This window comes from Dasypus novemcinctus, chromosome 2 (assembly GCF_030445035.2).
Source record: "Dasypus novemcinctus isolate mDasNov1 chromosome 2, mDasNov1.1.hap2, whole genome shotgun sequence".
NCBI classification, from domain to species: Eukaryota; Metazoa; Chordata; class Mammalia; order Cingulata; family Dasypodidae; genus Dasypus; species Dasypus novemcinctus.
This window is the reverse complement of record NC_080674.1, coordinates 163773461-163792099: the sequence shown is the minus strand read 5'-3', so window position 1 is coordinate 163792099 and position 18639 is coordinate 163773461. Positions and strand designations below refer to the sequence as shown.

Genomic DNA, 18639 nt, shown 5'->3' with positions numbered 1-18639 from the left:
GGCCCCGCCCGCTGGGATCTCTGAGGAGGGGAAGGAGCGGCCGGGAATGGGCGGCGGGCACTTCACGGCTGGACCCGGAGGCTGTGAAAGCGCTTTGGTTTTTGAAATGCTGTGTTTTTGTGGGGAATTCCCGTCGTTGTCAGGGCCAGAAAAATTAGTTACAAGCTCATGATTACGCCTCGTTTCCCGTTTTGAATCTCTTCTTGTATGTAGGAAGACGTGAAAGCGTGTGTTTGTCCGCCCAGAACCATTAGAGACGACAGTAATCGTGATATAAACACCTACCACCACAAATACTAATAGCAGCTGGTACCTGTGAGCGGCTGAGTCGGTCACTGTTGCAAGCCTCTCACATGCCCTTAAGTCTTTATAGGAACCCGGCATATAAATACCCCCATTTTACAGATGAGGAAACCAGGACGCAGATAGGTGAACTGACTTCTTACCAAACACTGCAGTGCAGGGTTAGAAGAAAGTCAGCCTAACTCCAGAGCCAGTGTTCTTAGCCACCAAGCTCTACCACCTTGCAATGTGGTAACTGAGGGGCTGGAAGTTCCCGAAGAAAATGAGGGGGACATGTAATGTCTAAGTGTATGCATTTTTACTTAAAAAAAAAAAAAATGACTCAGCCATGTACTTTTAATGTGTTGTTATGTTACAGATACTGGACTTTTCTTCAAATAGCACACAGTTATTACAGAAAATCTGGAAAACTTACAAAAACATGAAATAGTGACAATTCCATGTATCTGGGTACTATGGGTAGTTTACCTGGATTGTTTTTCTCTGTGCCTCCCCACTATTATTATCCCTACCATATTAGCTGCTCCAGGTATTGCTCCATATCTCATTCTGTCACACCTCAGGCCTTTGAGCTTTCCCCTGTGCTGTTTCCACAGGCTTGGATTCTCTCATTGGCATCTTCATCTGTCAAAATCCATCACACGCTTTAAGACAGATATTGCAAACTCAGATGTCTTCAGGGGCTAATTAGGTAACATGAAGGAGTGAAGTGAATTTGGGTGGAGATTGTGGGGAACTGTAGAGCACTGGACCCTCCTTTAGATTGCAGCAGCTGTTTGGTGCCAGCTAATTATTGCCAGCTCAAATGCAGGCCCAGTGGTGCCAGGTTTTTCAGTTTTACAAGGGAAGTTGGAAATCTATGTTTTTGTATGAAATCTGATTTTCAAATGTTAGCAACTAATGTGCAAACCAAATTGAAAAAAAAAAACGGGCATATGTAAGATGGATTTAGCACTCATATTCCCAGTTTGTGACCACTGCTCTTTTATTTCAGATACTTTGTCCATAACTCATTCCCTATTGTAACTGCCTTCTCTTTCTTCTTTGCTTTTTTAGCATTTTGTGTGTACCTCAATTGTAATGCTTAAGTCTGCCTTTGTTATTAATGTTTCTCTTTAGTACATCAGAAACATTTTGATGGCATAGATTGGGTCTAATTCATGTTTGTAACTGTCCAGCGCCTTGCATATAGTACATATCAGCATTATATAGAGTTGAAAATGTGTTGTGTGTGTGTTTTTTTTTAAGAGATACCTGTGATTGAATCCAGACTTCATACATGGGAAGGAGGTGCTCAACCACTTAAGCTACACCCGCTCCCTCTTTTTTCTTTTTTAATACATACCTAAGGCCTCAGTGTGTATGTGTGTATATATATGAATAAGATACAGTTATTTTTCCTCTGGTTTTATTTGAGTTATCCTGGAAACCAGTATCTTGGAAACATTGATAGTGTCTTGACTTTAATGTATCAAAGAGTTGTACTTCCAAAGGATTGCACTGGTTATCATATTCGAAAGGTGGTTTGATTTAAATACTATATAATGGCTTAAATTTCCTAATTTCTCTTTGAAAAATTGTAGGAATGATTAAGAGGATTTTTAAAGCCCATTCAATACAAGGAAAAATTGTTAAATTGGACCTCATCAAAATTAAAAACTTGCTCTGCAAAAGAACTTGTGAAGAGTATGAAAATACAAGCTACAGACTGGAAGAGAGTATTTGTAAATCACATATCTGACAAAGGATTTGTATCTAGAATATATGAAGAGCTCTCAAACTCATTTAAAAAAAGCAAATAATTAGAAAATGGGCAAAAGATACAGATAGATAGGATACATGGATGGCAAATAAGCAATGAAAACATATTCAACATCATCAGCCACTAGGAAAATGCAATTTAAAACCATAAGGAGTTATCACCACACTGCTATCAGAATAACTCAAATAGAAGATAATGAAAATACCAATGCTGGTGAGATTGTAGAGAAACTTTTACCACTCACACATTGCCGGTGGTAATGTAAAGAGTACAGCCACTATGGAAATGAGTATGGCAGTTTCTTATAAAATAAATATGCGCATACTATATGACCCAGTAATTATACTCTTAGACATCTACCCCAGAGGAATGAAAGTATATGGTCACACAAAAACTTTGTTGATAGCCACTTTATTCATAACAGACCCAAATTGGAAACAGCTCAAATATCCTCTTACAGGTAAATAGTTAAGCAGCCTGTGGTACACCCATACCATGGACTACTACTCAGCGATAAAAAGGAATGATTGTAATAATATTCAGCAGTAGAACGGAATGATTGAAATACACAACAACTTGGATGGATCTCAAAGGAATTCTGCTGAGTGAGAAAAGTCAGTCTCAAAGGTTACATGATGTATGATACCATTTATATAACATTCTTTTTTTTTTTTTTCTTTTGAGGTTCCAGGGCCAGGGATTGAACCTGGGACCTTGTATGTGGGAAGCCAGTGCTCAACCACTGAGCCACATCGGCTCCCCTGAGTTGGTTTTTTTTTTCTGTTTGTTTTGCTTGCTGTTTGTTTTTAGGACGCACTGCAAACAAAACCCGGGACCTTCCATGTGGGAAGCAGGCGTTCAACTGCTTGAGCCACATCCGCTCTCAACGTTCTTGAAATGACAAAGCTATAGAGATGGGAAACAGATCAGTTCTTCATCTCTATGATCAGTGGCTATGGGTTGGGGGAAGGGACAGTAGATGGCTGTGGCTAAAAATGTACAGCATGTGGGATCCTTGTGATTGAACTGTTCTGTATCTTGACCATAACTATGAACACATGAGTTTATATACATGATAAAATTGCATAGAACTTTAGTGCACACATTTACACAAATGAGTGCATGTAAAACTGGTAAAACCTGAATCTGAATCAGGTTTGTGGAAAGTATCAACATCAGTTTCCCAGTGAGATAGACTACTGTTATGATGAGATGTTTCCATTAGGGGAAACTAGGTGAAGGGTATATGAGATTTCTCTGTGTTATTTCTTAAACCTACACGAAATACAATAATCTCAAAAAGTTTAAGAAAATCATGCCAAAAAAGCCTATATAAATATAGGACTTTTATTTTACCAGGCAATGTTCTAATCATGTCGGATAATGGTGATACCAAGACTCCAGTGATAACTGAAGCATCACCCATCTTTGAGAATGAGAACTGTAAGCCAGACAAGGATTCTGAGTCTCTTGACCAAAGCACCAAGCCAGATAGTAAATCAGAACTTGTAGCATCCACTCGGAAAAGACCAGAGGCCAAACTTCCCATTGATATCGAGACTTCAGAAGTTCCCCCTTTTGAGGCATCACAGACTGCAGGCAAAGTAGAGTATCTCTTAAAATATTGCTGTTAAAAAATGTTGGGGTTAAAAGAATTTGGAATCAGTGTCAGTTCAGTCTTGCATGTATTTCTTTCCCTTTACAAACATAAAAGTCAATTTTCTTAGTCTATAAATGCCTTTATGAGTAGTTTCCTTTGCTATGGGGATCTTAAATGCTGGTAACATATACCTGTAGGTCAAACAATACATTCCTTTAGTCATATATGTATTTGTCCACCTATTTGTGGCTAATAATTGATCCCTTGTCTTTATACTCTGATTTGCCACTAATTTTTCCATTTTCCTTTGCCTTTTCTTCCCCCTGCCTATGGCAAATGATTAGGAGACTGTTTCCAAAAACGTACCTCAGACTGGATGGGGCTATTGGGGCAGCTGGGGCAAGTCTTTACTGTCTTCAGCCTCAGCTACAGTAGCCACAGTAGGTAAGGTTATCAGTCATTTTATTAGTTTTTGTGTGCATTTTGCTACAGGTGTTAAAAATGACTTGGTTAATAATCTTCCATGTTTAATCAAAGACTTTAGTTTAAGGATGCATTTAATTTAAGGATAGTGAACTGCTTAACTGTCATTAGAGTTTGCCATATTTTCTCATTAAAAGGTTGAGATCTAGGAGTTGTTAATATAAAACTACTCTTTGGTGGTGACAAAATATATAAATAAATTTTATTTTATTTTTTTGTGAGGGGAGAGCTTTTAGCCTAAGGTTTAGTTATATATGGTAAAATAACTCATCTTGAGATTGTAATGATTTAAAAAAATGTGCAGGTTTGATTTTTTCTTCATTTGGTAGCTAATAGCAAATAATACTTGAATATAAAATGTTACCAATTTTCTGATTAGGACAAGGTATTTCAAATGTCATCGAGAAGGCCGAGACTACCCTTGGCATTCCTAGTCCCAGTGAAATTTCAACTCAAGTCCAGTGTGCAACAGGTTAGTAATATGAAAACATTAAGACCTAAAATTATGGATTAAAATGAAACAGTTGAGCTCATTTTTCAGTAGATATTTACTGAACATCTGTGACAGTCAGGGCACCATATATGGTGATAAATAGGATTTGGAATCCTCGACTGCCAATTAGAGGCCTGTGTCCTTCAAACACTCATGTATCTGTTGGCTTCACTTTCCTCATCTATGAAATGAGATGATAATTTATAACTCAAAAGACTGTTATAAACATTAAATAAATAAGGCCATGAATGTAAAATGTAAGAAGAGTTTAGCATTATGCCTGGCACAACTACCTAGGAGCCAAATAAGCGTTAACTGAAATTGAATTTGTGATGGCAGGTAGAATATTTTAACGTGTTCGTTTGGAGCCCTATTTTACTGTGTTTTGATTTTTATGTAGGTGAATTCTGGAGGCTTGCCTTGATCGAGCAGAAATCCAGTCTAATTTAAACTATAAGGGCAGAATTATAAGTAGGGATCAAGAGACTATAGGGCCAGAAAATAGAAAGCTTTTGAGGGCCAGATTTGCTCTCTCCATCTTTCAGGGGCTTATTGTTTTCCACTTGTGATTCTCTTTATTCATCTGTATCATTTTTCTCCCTGATCAGACTGACTTTATCTGCTTATCTTCTCCAGCTCCAGCTTTATACTGAGTCCTCGTAAAAGTGCCCATCAGAAACTAACCAGCATCAGTTATTTCCACGTCTCAATTCCCAGGAGAGAATTAGCCTGGCCTAAACTTGGGTCACATGTTCATCCCTGGACTGATGAGCCATGACCAGAACAAGGCTACATTATACAAACATGGCTACAAGAGACTACCTTACTTTTTAAGTGGGGTGCACCATTCTTAGTGATGTCTGCATTAGTTAGATTCTTTGGCCACAAGTAATGAATGTGACTACAAGTGAGTTTATTCTTCTTACATAACAAGAACTCCAGAGACAGGCTGCTCTAGAGTTAATTTAGTGGCTCAATGATGTCAAGATTCTGGGTTGACCTGGTAAAGTGAAATGAAGAAAAATACAGTGAGGGAAATATTTAGTACCTGTCATGGGCGAAGCACAGTGCCTGCTCTTGTGAGAATTTGGAAATGAATTAGACACAGAGTCTGGTGTCTGGGTGTTTTGGTCTAATGGATGAACCCATCATGGAAAAGACTCATTAGAGCACAAATCTGGTGAAATTAAATGTTGTGGTTGAGGTTAAAGCAAAGGGCAGTGAGAACTCTGAGCTACTGATGTATGTCTTAGTGAAGATATTTCAGTTGAATCTTGAGAATACATATGACTTTGATAGATGGAGAATTTGGGGTGCAGGGATTTCAAGGTGAAGGGGGCAGCATGAATAAAAGAAAGTGAAAGGGCATGAGAGTATTCGAGGAAAACTGAGGCTCAGTTTTCGTGTAGAGATGGAAAGATGACCCTGAAGATTGGGTTCCACATCACCGTTTTTTGTGTGGATGGTTTTTATTGTCATGTCATCAAGTTGACTCATCTTTTCTTCTGCTGTGTCTAATGTGGTTAAGCCCATTAAATGATTTTTTATAATTTCAGATATTGTATTTTTCAACTGTAGAAATTCTGTTTGGTTCTTTTTTTTTTTTTTTAATCATCCATTTCGCATCTCTTTGTGTTAATGTTTTAGAGACCTTGTCTATTGATTCCATCAACTTCGTCATTCATGGGTCTGTTTTAATTGACCTTTCTATTTTTTTGGTTATGAATCATATTTTTCTGTCTCTTTGATTGGATACTGGACATTATGAATGTTACGTTGTTGAGTAGATTTTGTTGTCTTTAAAGAACTTGAGTTAACAGCCTTTTTTTGGTAATGAATTTACTCCAAAAACTTCAAAGCCTTTTTCTCTTGGCACCACCTTTCCTCAATTGGTAAATTTTTCCCTTAGCCATTCACTTGTGGCTGAAGGCTGGTCCTCTGTCATGGTTTGTGGGCCCCAGAACCATATCTCCCTTTTTGAGTTTTCCTTCCAGGGAAAGAGGCTTTGAGTTGAGGCCACACTGATGGGATTTTTCTCGTTTAATGTTTTCTTTGAGTGTCCTCCTTCCTGTCTCAAGGGGCAGGGGGCAGCATGGTCATACTTTGGGATGAATACAAACCTCAGTAAGAGGAATTAGCTTGAGGGAGGTGCTGCAGACATTGGTAGAGTCTGATGTGTGCACAGTTTTGTGGATGAGGGATTGCTTCTCACTTTCAGTTTCTGTTGACAAAAGTAAACAAAATGAAAAAAAATTTTTTTCATGAACAAAAATTAAATTGGGCTAAAAGCCAAATGTGATGATTGGAGATGAATACATTTGATGTCTTCCAAGAAAAAAAAAAAAGAATGTGAGTTTTGTTTGAGAAGACAGTTAAGGCATTTATATTTAGATTTGTCCTTTTAAGGCTTGTTGTTAAGTGTCCTTAGGGTGAATCTAGAGTAGACTTTACTCTAAGGGCTAGTTTTGCTATACTACTAAGGCTGACAGTTCTGAGGGCTCAGTTAAACTCCCAGGTATTTAACAAGGTCCCTCTACTCTGGTTAGTGGGAAGTCAAATGTCTCTCAGCCTATCATGAGCTCGTGGGATTATTTAGTTTACAGCTCTCTGGTAGTTCTTTGCCTAGCTTCATGGAGTCTCCCTGTGCATGATCAGCTTAGTATTCAGCCAAATTCTCAAGGGCAGGTCTACATAGATATCTGGAGCTCTTTACCTACATAGCTCCCTCCTCTCCAATACTCTGACCTGCTATTTCCAGCAGCCTTGGCCTTCCTTTCCAGTCTCTGTCTCTTCAACTGTGTGAGACTGCCATTTTCTGCTGGGGTTTTCCCTCCCTATGCCATGGTCTGGAAGGTTTGTCCAGACAGAAAGCCAGGACAGTTGCAGGGTGACCACCTTTGTTTTTCTTCTCTCATGGATCAAGTCCTCTACTGCCTATTGTCTACTTTCTAAAGACAGTTGTTTTATGTTTTGCTGAGTTTTCTAGTAGCTACGGGAGGAGGGCAAGTCCATTCCCAGCTAACCCACCATAGCAGGAAGCAAAAATCCTCCCTATAACAGATTATCTGTCGCTCTCCTGTTTGAGATTCCAGAGTTAATAAAATAGATTATTTTTTAATGAAACATCTCTGTAATGTATATCTGTTTGATACCTACTAATAAACAATTTTCTAGGCTAAAATTTAAAATGATTGGATTTTTAAAAATCAGGTTTATTGAAGTATAATTTACATAGAATAAAATTTAATTTTTAAGTATAGTTTTATATGCTTTGATAAATATATATAGTACTATTTATACTGCATAATCAGTAGCAAATTGTGATTATATAAATGTAGAATATTTTCTATATCTGTATAGAAAGTCAAAATAATAGAATGTTATCTTATAAAAGTTCCCTTATACCCCTTTGTATTTAATCCTTTCTCTCACTCCTAGCTCTTGGCAATCTCTGATCTGTTTTTTGACTCTAGTTTTGTCTTTTCCAGAAGATCATGTAGATGGGATCATACATTATGTAGCCCTTCGAATCTTGCTTCTTTCACTTAGTAAAATGTTGTTGAGATTCATCCAAATTGTTGTATAATTAGGTAATTTTTAAAAAATTAATTTATTGAAATATATCACCCCCACACAAACATACATAAACAGTAAGTATATAGTAATAGTTGTGAACTTACAAAACAAATATATATAACATCATACAGGACTCTCATAACTTACCCTACCACCAACACCGTACATTGTTGTTAAACCTTTTTAATTAACGATTAAAGAGCATTGTCAAAATATTACTACTAACCAAAGTATTTTCCCCAACCCTCCCTATTATTATTATCTTTATGTCATTTATATATGAAAATACACAAACAGTTAAGTATATAGTAAAAGTTGTGAACTTACAAAGCAAGCATGCGTAACATCATACAGGGGTCCCATACATCAACCCTCCACCAACACCTTGCATTGTCATGAGCTTTTTGTTACAAATTACAAAAGAATATTGTCAAAATCTTACTACTAATTATAGTCCTTATCTTACATTTGGTGTGTTTTCCCCCAACACACCTTATTATTATTTTTAAATATATCTTTTATGATAGAAGTTGTAAATTTATGAAACAATCATGCACATAAGCAGAATTCCCAAGCAACACCCCTCAATCTACACAGAGTGGAACATTTGTTACAGATAAGATAATATCATCTGATTGTTACCATGTCCATAGTATACATTTGGCTCACGTTTTCCATACTGTCCCATTATCAACACATCTTTGGCATAGATGCAAGAATATTATTACTGCTAACCACAGTCCATAGGTCATTCCAGTTGTATTTTCCCCATGCATTCCCAACACACTGCAGTAGTGATATACATTTGCTCTAGCTCACAAAGGACACTCTTGCATCTGTACCACCAACCACAATTCTCATCCACCTCTTGGTTTACTGTGCTATTCAGTTCCTAGATTATTTTCTAGCATTCTGCCAATTGGCATTTATATAACTAGACTACTATTTTCAGCCACATCTCTATTTATAAACTACCTATTACTATTTTTACCATCCATTCTATACATTTCCATACTTTTACAGTAAAGCTAATTAAAACTTCTACATACATTAAACATCAGTAGTCCATCTCAGTCCTTCTCTTATCTCCATTAAGAATCCACCGCCTACCACCAGGTCTTGAAGATATTTTCCTACAATTTCTTCTAAAAGTTTTATAGTCCTTGCTTTTATTTTAAGGTTTTTGATCCATTTTGAGTTAATTTTGTAAGGTGTGAGTTAGAGGTCCTCTTTCCTTCTTTTTGCTATAGATATCCAGTTATTTCAGCACCATTTTGCTGAATGGACTGTTCTACCCGAGCTGTGTGGGTTTGACAGTCTAGTCGAAAATCACTTGACCATACATGTGAGGGTCTGTTTCTGAGCCATCAATTGGTTCCATTGATCTATGTATCTGTCTTTATGCCAGTACCATGCTGTTTCTACCATTATAGCTTGATAGTATGATTTAAAGTCTGGAGATTAGGGTTCACTTTTCCTTTTATGATGTTTCTGGCTATTCAGGACCTCTTACCCTTCCAAATAAATTTGCTAGTTATGTTTTCAATTTTTTTTTTTTTTAAATGCTGGTGGAATTTTTATCAGGGTTGCATTGAATCTGTGTATCAATTTGAGTAGAATTGACATCTTAATGATATTTAGTCTTCCAATCCATGAGCATGGAGTGTTCTTCCAGTTATTTAGGACTTTTGATTTCTTTTAACATTGGGTTGCAGTTTTCTGAACACAAGTGCTTTACATCGTTGGTTAAGTTTATTCCTGACTATTTGAGTTTTATCTCTCATGTTTTATTTTCACCACTCTTTTGGCACATTTAGTTACTATTATTGATATAATCTTCATTTCTAGACTCTCCTTCAGGCCTCTCTCTCCTGTCTTTTCTTTTCAGGATGTAGCACACCCTTTAGTATTTCCTGAAACTCTGGTCTCTTGCTTAGAAATTCTCTCAGTTTCTGTTTATCTGTGAATATTCTAATCTTGCCCTCATTTTTGAGCAGTCTTGCTGGATATAAAATTCTTGGCTGAAAGTTTTTCTCTCATAGTATATTAAATATATCAGACCACTGTCTTCTTGCCTCCATGGTTTCTGGTGAGAAATCAGCACTTAATCTTGTTGGGTATCCCTTGTATGTTATGCATTGCTTTTCTCTTGCTGTTCTCAGAATTCTCTGTTTTTGGCATTTGGCATTCTGATGAGTGTCTTGGAGTTGGTCTATTTGAATTTTTTCAGATGGGAGTACATTGCGCTTTTTGGACATAGATATCTATGTCCTTCAATAGGGTTAGGAAATTTTCTACTGTTATTTCTTCAAATATGCCTTCTACCCCTTTTCCCTTCTCTTCTTCTGGGACACCCATGACATGTATGTTTGCACATCGCTGGCTGTGGTTTAGTTCCCTGAGACCTTGTTCAATTTTTTCCATTATTTTCTTCATCTGTTCTTTTGTAGGCTCACTTTCAGAGGTCATTTTTTCAAGCTCGCCAGTGATTTCTTCTGCCTCCTCAAATCTGCTATTATATGATTCCAATATTTTTTTAATTTCATTTATTGTACCTTTCATTCCTATAAGATTTGCTGTTTTTCTATGCATGCTTTCAAATTCTTGTTTGTGCTCATCTAGTGTTTTCTTAATATCCTCAATCTCTTTAGCCATCTCACTGAATTTATTAAGGAGATTTGTTTGAACACCTGTGATTAGTTGTCTCAACTTCTTTATGTCATCTGGATGCTTTCTTGTTCCTTTAACTGGGCCATATCTTCCCGTTTCTTGGTGTTGATTGTAATTTTTGGTTGGTGTTTTGGCATCTGGATTACTAGAGTATTTGTTCTGAGTGCAGTTTTTCTCTTTAGTTTAGGGCTTCCCGCCCTTTCTCCCTTGCTAGTTGTACAGTAGGAGCCAAGGGTATAATTGGTGCTATAAACTGGAGGATCAAACTGCACTCATTGCCCCAGGGACAGATGAAGCTTCTCCCAACTTTCTCCTTTCCCAGAGTTAGGGACAGAGTCACAGTTGTGTGGAATAATCCAAGTCATGCAGGCTTAGAGTATAGTTGCCTGGAGAGACTGATGAAGCTTCACACCCCTTTCTCCCTTGCCTGGGGCATGGATGGAGCTGCATGTGTGGGCCGCAATCTATGCAGTGCAGGTCCAAGATGACTGCAGGTGCCCCAGTAGACTTTTTAAACTTTATTTTTAAAATTTATTTCTCTCCGCTTACCCCCATTGTCTGTTCTCTTGTGTCCATTCGCTGTGTGTTCTTCTGTGTCCACTTGCATTATCCAGCAGCACTGGGAAACTGTGTTTCCTTTTTGTTGCATCATCTTGCTGCGTCACCTCTCCATGTACGTGGTGCCATTCCTGGGCGGGCTGTGCTTTTTTCACGCAGGGCAGCTTTCCTTGTGGGGTGCACTCCTTGTGCTTGGGGCACCCTTACGTGGGGGCTCCCTTGCATGACACGGCACTCCTTGTGCAAAGCAGCACTGTGCGTGGGCCACCTTACCACACAGGTCAGGAGGCCCTGGCGATTGAACCCTGGACCCTCCATATGGTAGACAGATGCTCTATCAGTTGAGCCACATCTGCTTCCCACCCCAGTAGACTTTTAATTATTCAGTTTGTGCCAGCCAAAGGTACCCTCAGTTACCTGGATAGACTGGTGCTGAGCTAGCCAGCCTTCTCCCTGCCAGAGGTGGGACTGAAGCCTAGGCTAGGGCTGCAGGCTGATCCGGATGAAAGAAACTGGTTCCTACCATCACTGTGATATTCAGTCAGGCCGGGTTCCCCTCAGGCTGGAGGTGGAGTCAAAATGGCGGCCACCAGCCTTTTTCTGACTTAGACAAATTCACACCCCAGCTGTTCCTAGGGTTATTCCTTAGCCATCCAAGTCTACTAATCAGTAGCTGAAATCAGCAGCCAACCGTCTCCTCCTCCCCTGTTTTTGGGAAATATAGCTTCCAATTCCAGTCACAGAATAGCTGCTGGGGTGGTTTACACCACCAGAGTAGGACGATCACTGGCCTCTGCGGCTTGGCCGGCAATTTTCCGGAGAGACTGGCACAGGTTCCTGCAGCTTCCTCCCTTTGGTGGCACTGGGTCTTAGGCCAGACCTGCAATCTGACCTAGATGGTAAGAAGCTGGTCCCCACCAGCACTGGGATTTTCAGTCCGCCCCGCTTCCCCTTGTCCCAGGTGCTGAGTTAAGATGGCTGTTCCCGGCCTCTTTCTGACCGGGACAGCCTCCAAACTTTAGTTGTTCTCAGGATTATACTTTAGCCTACTGAATTTTACTTATCAGTAGCTGAAGTTGGTGCCCAACTGTCTCCCCCATTTTTGGGAAGTGGAGCTTTCAATTCCAGCCGTGGAACAGCTCCTGAGGCGGCTTGTGCCTCTGGTGAAGAATGGGCACCGGCATCCGCGACATGGAGGGCTCTACTTACGAGTCTTCTCTGCAGATGGGCAGTCTCGTCCTTCCATTCCTTCAGAAATGTTGCAGGATGCCCTTCTAGCCTCCTGAAGCCCCCAAACAGGTGTTTCAGCTAGCTCCAGAGAGCTCTGGGTGTTTACTAACTGCCCTATAGCAGGAGCTGACTCTAGGAGCTCCTTACTGCACCACCATCTTGCTGTAATTTCCTATATAGGTAATTTTTTACAAAAGTCTGGATTTTATTTTTTGAAATGAAATGAAAATGAAAAACTGAAAAAAAGTAACTGCTTTTCTTTACTTTGATTTTAAAATGGGCAGTGGTTTAAAATAATGAAACCAAAAGCATAAGATCTTGGGTATGGGAAACAAGATCTAATATTTAAAAACTCACATGCTTATAAAGCAAAATTATTAATACTTTTTCCCTTCATATTTATGCATCTCCTCCATCCTGCAGGAGAAACAAATGTCAGAGAGAATGAAACCTCTCCAGTGGCTGGACCATTTGGTGTATTCTCATCTATCTCTACTGCAGTTCAGAGCACAGTGAGTAAAAAGTTTGAGGTGACCTGTTCTTCCTTCCATTATTATAAGCAATCTGTGTATCTTCAGTCCTTTCTTTCTCCTTTCCTTGAGAAGCCACGGGAATCGATTGTTTTATGAGAGTCCAAATCACTGATAAGTCACTGATCATTGTCATTATTCCAAAAAGAAAATCTCCACATCCCGTAGTATGTCTTCCCTAGCCCTGCATAACCACTAATCAAATTTCATCTTTATAAATTGATTTATATTACATTTTAAATAAATGGAGTTATGTAATATGTTAAAAGATATATTTAGTTCATAGTATGTAGTAATGTAGTCATACAGTATTTGTCCTTTTGTGTCTGGCTTTCTTCACTCAACATAATGTCCTCCAGTTCCATCCATGTTGTCATTTCTTACAGTTGCATATATTCTATGTATGAATACACAGGTAGTTTATTCATTCATCAGTTAATGGACACCTGGGTTTCCAAGTTTTGGCTATCATGAATAATGCCTCTATGAACATAGGTGTTCCTGTCTTTCCACATCCTCTCCAACACTTGTAGTTCTCTGTCATTTTAATAGTGGCCATTCTGATAGATGTGAAATGATATCTCATAGCTTTTCATATGTTTTTTTTTTCTGCCATTTGTATTTCTTTTTTGGAAAAGTGTCTATTCAAGTCTTTTGCCCATTTTTTAATTGGGTCTTTTTTTTTTTTTAATTGTTAGTTGTAGCATCTCTTTATATATCATGGATATTAAACCCTTATTGGACATGTGATTTCCAAATGTTTTCTCCCATTGAGTTGGCTGTGTTTTCACCCTTTTGACAAAGTCCTGTGAGGTACAAAAGTGTTTAATTTTGAGGAGGTCCCATTTATCTCTTTTTTCTTCTCTTGCACATGCTTTGGGTACAAGGTCCAAGAAACCACCACCTACTACAAGGTTTTAAAAATGTTTCCTTACATTTTCTTCTAGTAGTATTACGGTCCTGGCTTGATCCATTTTGAGTTGATTCTTGTATAGGGAGTGAGCTAAGGGTCTTTTTTCATTCTTTTGGTTATAGATATCCAGTTCTCCCAGCACCATTTGTTGAAGAGACTGTTTTGTTCCATTAACATGGACTTTGGTAGGTTTGTCAAAAACCAATTGACTGTGGAGGTGAGGGTTTATTTCTGGATTCTCAATTCTATTCTGCTGATTGATATGTCGGTCTTTATGCCAGTACCATGCTGTTTTGACCACTGTAGCTTTGTAATATGTTTCAAGGTGAGGCAGTGAAATCCTCCCCCCCTCCATTATTCTTCTTTTTAGAATGCTTTTGGCTATTCAGGTGGTATACTTCCCTACCAAATGAATTTGGTAACTGCCTTTTATATTAATATTTTTCTAAAGCAGGCTGTTGGAATTTCGATTGGTATTGCATTAAATCTATAAATCAGTTTGGGTAGGATTGACATCTTCACGATCTTTAGTCTTACAGTCCATGAACACGGAATGACTTTCTATTTGTTTAGGTCTTCATTGATTTCTTTTAGCATTGATTTGTAGTTTTCTGCATATAAGTCCTATACTACTTTGGTTAAATTAATTCCTAGGTATTTGAGTCTTTTTGTTGCTATTGTGAATGAAGTTTTTCCCCTGATTTCCTCCTCAGATTGTTCAATACTAATGTATAAGAACATTACTGATTTTTGCATGTTGATCTTGTGTCCTGCCACATTGCTGAACTCATTTATTAGCTCAAGTAGCTTTATTGTAGGCATTTCACAATTTTCTAAGTATAGGATCATGTCATTCACAAACAGTGATGTTTTACTTCCTCTTTTCCTATTTGGATGCCTTTAATTTTTTTTTCTTGTCTAATTGTCCTAGCTAGAACTTCTAGTACAATGTTGAATAACAATGGTGACAGTGGGTATCCTTGTTTCTTATGTTAGGGGAAAGCTTTCATCCTTTCCCTACTGAGTGTAATGTTGGTTGTGAGTTTTTCTTATATGCCTTTTATCATATTGAGGAATTTTCCTTCTACTCCTATCTTCTGAAGTGTTTTTATCTAGAAAGGATGCTGGATTTTGTCAATGCCTTTTCTGCATCGATTGAGATGATCATGTGGTTTTTTTTCCTTCATTTTGTTAATGTAGTATATTACGTTGACTGATTTTCTTAGTGTTGAACCAGGCTTGCATACCAGGAATAAATCCCACTTGGTTGTGATATATAGGTTTTTTAATATGCTGTTGGAGTCAATCTGCAAGTATTTTGTTGAAAATTTTTGCATCTATATTCATTAGAGAGATTGGTCTGTAATTTTCTTGTAGTGTCTTTATCTGGTTTTGGTTTTAGGGTGATGTTGGCTTCATAAAATGTGTTGGATAATTTTCCCTCCTCTTCACTTTTTTGGGAAGAGTTTAAACAATTGATTTTCTCTATTGGTTTTTTTTTTTGTTCTCAATTTCATTTATTTCTGCTCTAATCTTTATTTCTTTCCTTCTGCTTGCTTTGGAATTCATTTGCTGTTCTTTTTCTAGTTTCTCTGGTTGTTCAGTTAAGTCTTTGAGTTTAGCTCTTTCTTCTTTTTTTAGACTGGATTAATGTGATATAGGTTCTTATGTTGGAGCTAAGAGACTTGTAATTCAGCTTTCTCAGAGACAGTTCTGCAGCCTTCTCTGGCAGTCTCCTCCCCTTTCCTGGGTAGGTCAGTTCCGGTTAGTAGGGAGAGAGATTGGGAGGGTCAGATCTCTTTAGTCCTGGATCTCTTCCGTCCCTTTCAGGCTCCCCAGGTAAACAATGGCACAGCCTCACCTGGCCTGGAAGGGCTGTGGGACACAGCAGACCAAATCTGTAGGTCAAAAGCTGAGTCAGCCTTAGGTTGTATCCCTCTCTCTCCCCTTTTCTGGGAAGGTGTTTCCTCAACAGTCAGTCCCAGTTAGAAGAGAGGGAGATTGAGTGGGTCAGATCTCTCCAGTCCTGTGTAAGCTCCCAGGACAAACAACTGCGCGGACCCACCTGGCCTGGAAGGGCTGATGGAACACAGCAGACCAAATTTTTGTTTGTTTGTTTGTTTGTGTTTTTGAGAAAGCACCTCTTATGGTGCTTTGTTTTTTGTTTTAATTTCTCTCCCCTTCCCCCCCAGTTGTCTGCTCTCTGTGTCCATTCGCTATGTGTTCTTTTGTGACCACTTCTATCCTTATCAGCAGCATCGGGAATCTGTGTTTCTTTCGTTGCATCATCTTGCTGCATCAGCTCTCCGTGTGTGTGGCGCCATTCCTGGGCAGGCTGCACTTTCTTTTGCGCTGGGCGGCTCTCCTTAAAGGGCACACTCCTTGCGCATGGGGCTCCCCTACGTGGGGGACACCCCTGCATGGCACTGCACTCCTTGCGCGCATCAGCACTGCGCATAGGCCAGCTCCACACAGGTCAAGGAGGCTTGGGTTTGAATGATGGGCCTCCCATGTTGTAGGCGGACACCCTGTCCATTGGGCCAGGTCCACTTTCCAAGCAGACCAAATTAGTGGCTCAAAAGCTGAGGCAGCCCTAGGCTCTGTCTTTCTCTCTCCTCTTTCCTGGGGTGGTGTATCCCTGGAGTTCTCTTTGTCTGTAGCCGGCTCAGAGGCCTGAGATTCTAAAGTGTCTTTAGTGTGGGGAGTGTGCTGTCAGTACCAGCCACTGGTTTCAACTCACAGCTTTTTTTTTTTTTTAAGGTTTTTTTTATTGTGTACTTTTAAAAAAAATAACCAAACTGGTTTTTTTTCTAAGTTTAAGTAATATTTTATTTTATTTTTATTTGTAGGTTTTTTTTGTCTTTATTTTTTTAATATTACATTAAAAAAATATGAGGTCCCCATATACCCATCACCCCCCTCACCCCACTCCTTCCCAAACTGTTTATTGCAGGAAGCATGGTGGGGATGTCCTCACAGCAGGAAGCCATCCAGAGGCCAACAGTGCAAAGGAGTTACAAGAGAAGCATAGCAATGTAAAACTCTTCAAAGTCCTAGGATGAAAAAACAATCAAAGGAGACGGGGAGCTGTCTGGGTGATAATGCAGAGTAGCACAGGAAGGTGTCTTTGGGCCAGAGAACTGAGGTGCTGAAATTGTGTGGTGCGTTTAAGTGCAGGGTCTTAGCTTATCAACTGAGAGCAGACACTGGGAAAAGTTTTGCAGGGTATTTAAAACAGGTTAACTCTAAAGGGCTAAAAATTGCTAACTTAGGTTATTTTTAGAACAGTTACATATGTAAGAATTTGAGGTTGGTACCAGCAGACTTTTCTAACAGACCCAGGCTTTGAAGAAGCAAACAACACACAGGTCATACAAAGATCATTTCTAGCTTTTTTTATATAGCCCTTGTTTTGTTTCCCTTCTTAAGGAGTAAGAGTTCAAACTTTCATCATTAAGTATTGTGTCAGTTTGAGATTTTTTGTATGAATTCCAAAAAGAGAAAGATTATGTTTGTAAACTAAATTTTTTCCTCTGGTGATATATCCTTTGATTGCATTGCATTCAGCTGAGTAGCCTTTGATTAGATCAGTTGATAAGATCAATTTAGGGCATTTTGGTTGGACTATGTCAGTTAGGTGTGACTCAGGTTGAAATCTACCCCCTTCCTGGGTGTTATATAAACACAGACACACATGGACAGACACATACACACAAAAGGAAGCTGGCATGTTTTATCCTGCCATGTAAATGAGAGGATCATTCAAGCACAAAGCCCCAAGAGGCTGGGGCCACTGAACTGCTCACAGGAGATTGTGAACCTCAGCAGAGATCAATGGCAATCCTGCTTCACCACATGGCAGCAACACCAGGATCAACAGTAGCAGATGTCAGTGAGAAAGCTTCTCTGCAGATGCCTCAATTTAGACATTTCAAAGCCTTGGAACAGTAAGCTTTTATCCTCAAATAAATCCCCATTATAAAAGCCAACAGATTTCTGGTACTTTGCATCCATAGTCATTTGGCAAACTAAAGTAAGTATGAAGTTAGTTGTAGGATTTTCACAGATGCTTCTTGTCAATTGAGGAAGTTCCCCTCTATTCCCAGTTTAAGAGTTTTTATCATACATGGCTAATGAATTTTGACAAATGTTTTCTTTGCATATCTGTGTCTATTGAGATGATCAGATGTTTTTCTTTTTTTTTTTTTCTGTCATATGACTAAATATATTTTCAGATGTTACATTAATTTATTTTCAGGTGTTAAGCCAAGCTTACATTCCTGGGGAAAATCCTACTTGATTATGGTGTGTAATATATTTTATATATCGGATACAGTTGCTAATTTTAGGGGCTTTTTTTTTGAGTTTTTTTATTCATAAGAGATATTGTTCTGTAGTTTTCCTTCTGTGTGATGTCTTTCTCTGACTTTAGTATAAGATTTTTTATTTCATTTATTGCCCCCCTTGCTGCTTGCACTCGCTGTCTGCTCTCTGTGTCCATTTGCTGTGTGTTCTTCTGCA

General features: G+C 38.8%; 1 protein-coding gene across 5 annotated transcripts in view; it reads left to right on the top strand.

Annotated features, from left to right (window-relative positions):
- FAM114A2 (family with sequence similarity 114 member A2) overlaps nucleotides 1–18639 on the top strand; it is a 63924-nt gene that overhangs the window by 128 nt on the left and 45157 nt on the right. For 3 of the 5 annotated variants that reach the window (XM_012521231.4, XM_012521232.4, XM_071210835.1), the window contains exons 2-5: nucleotides 3425–3669; nucleotides 4010–4109; nucleotides 4528–4620; nucleotides 13099–13187. In XM_012521231.4, coding sequence (XP_012376685.1) covers nucleotides 3439–3669; nucleotides 4010–4109; nucleotides 4528–4620; nucleotides 13099–13187 — 513 coding nt within the window. In that variant the 5' untranslated portion in view covers nucleotides 3425–3438. Of the gene's footprint in view, nucleotides 1–2572; nucleotides 2680–3424; nucleotides 3670–4009; nucleotides 4110–4527; nucleotides 4621–13098; nucleotides 13188–18639 lie in introns of those variants that run through there. The other 2 variants (XM_071210831.1, XM_012521230.4) reach the window with 2 other exon arrangements.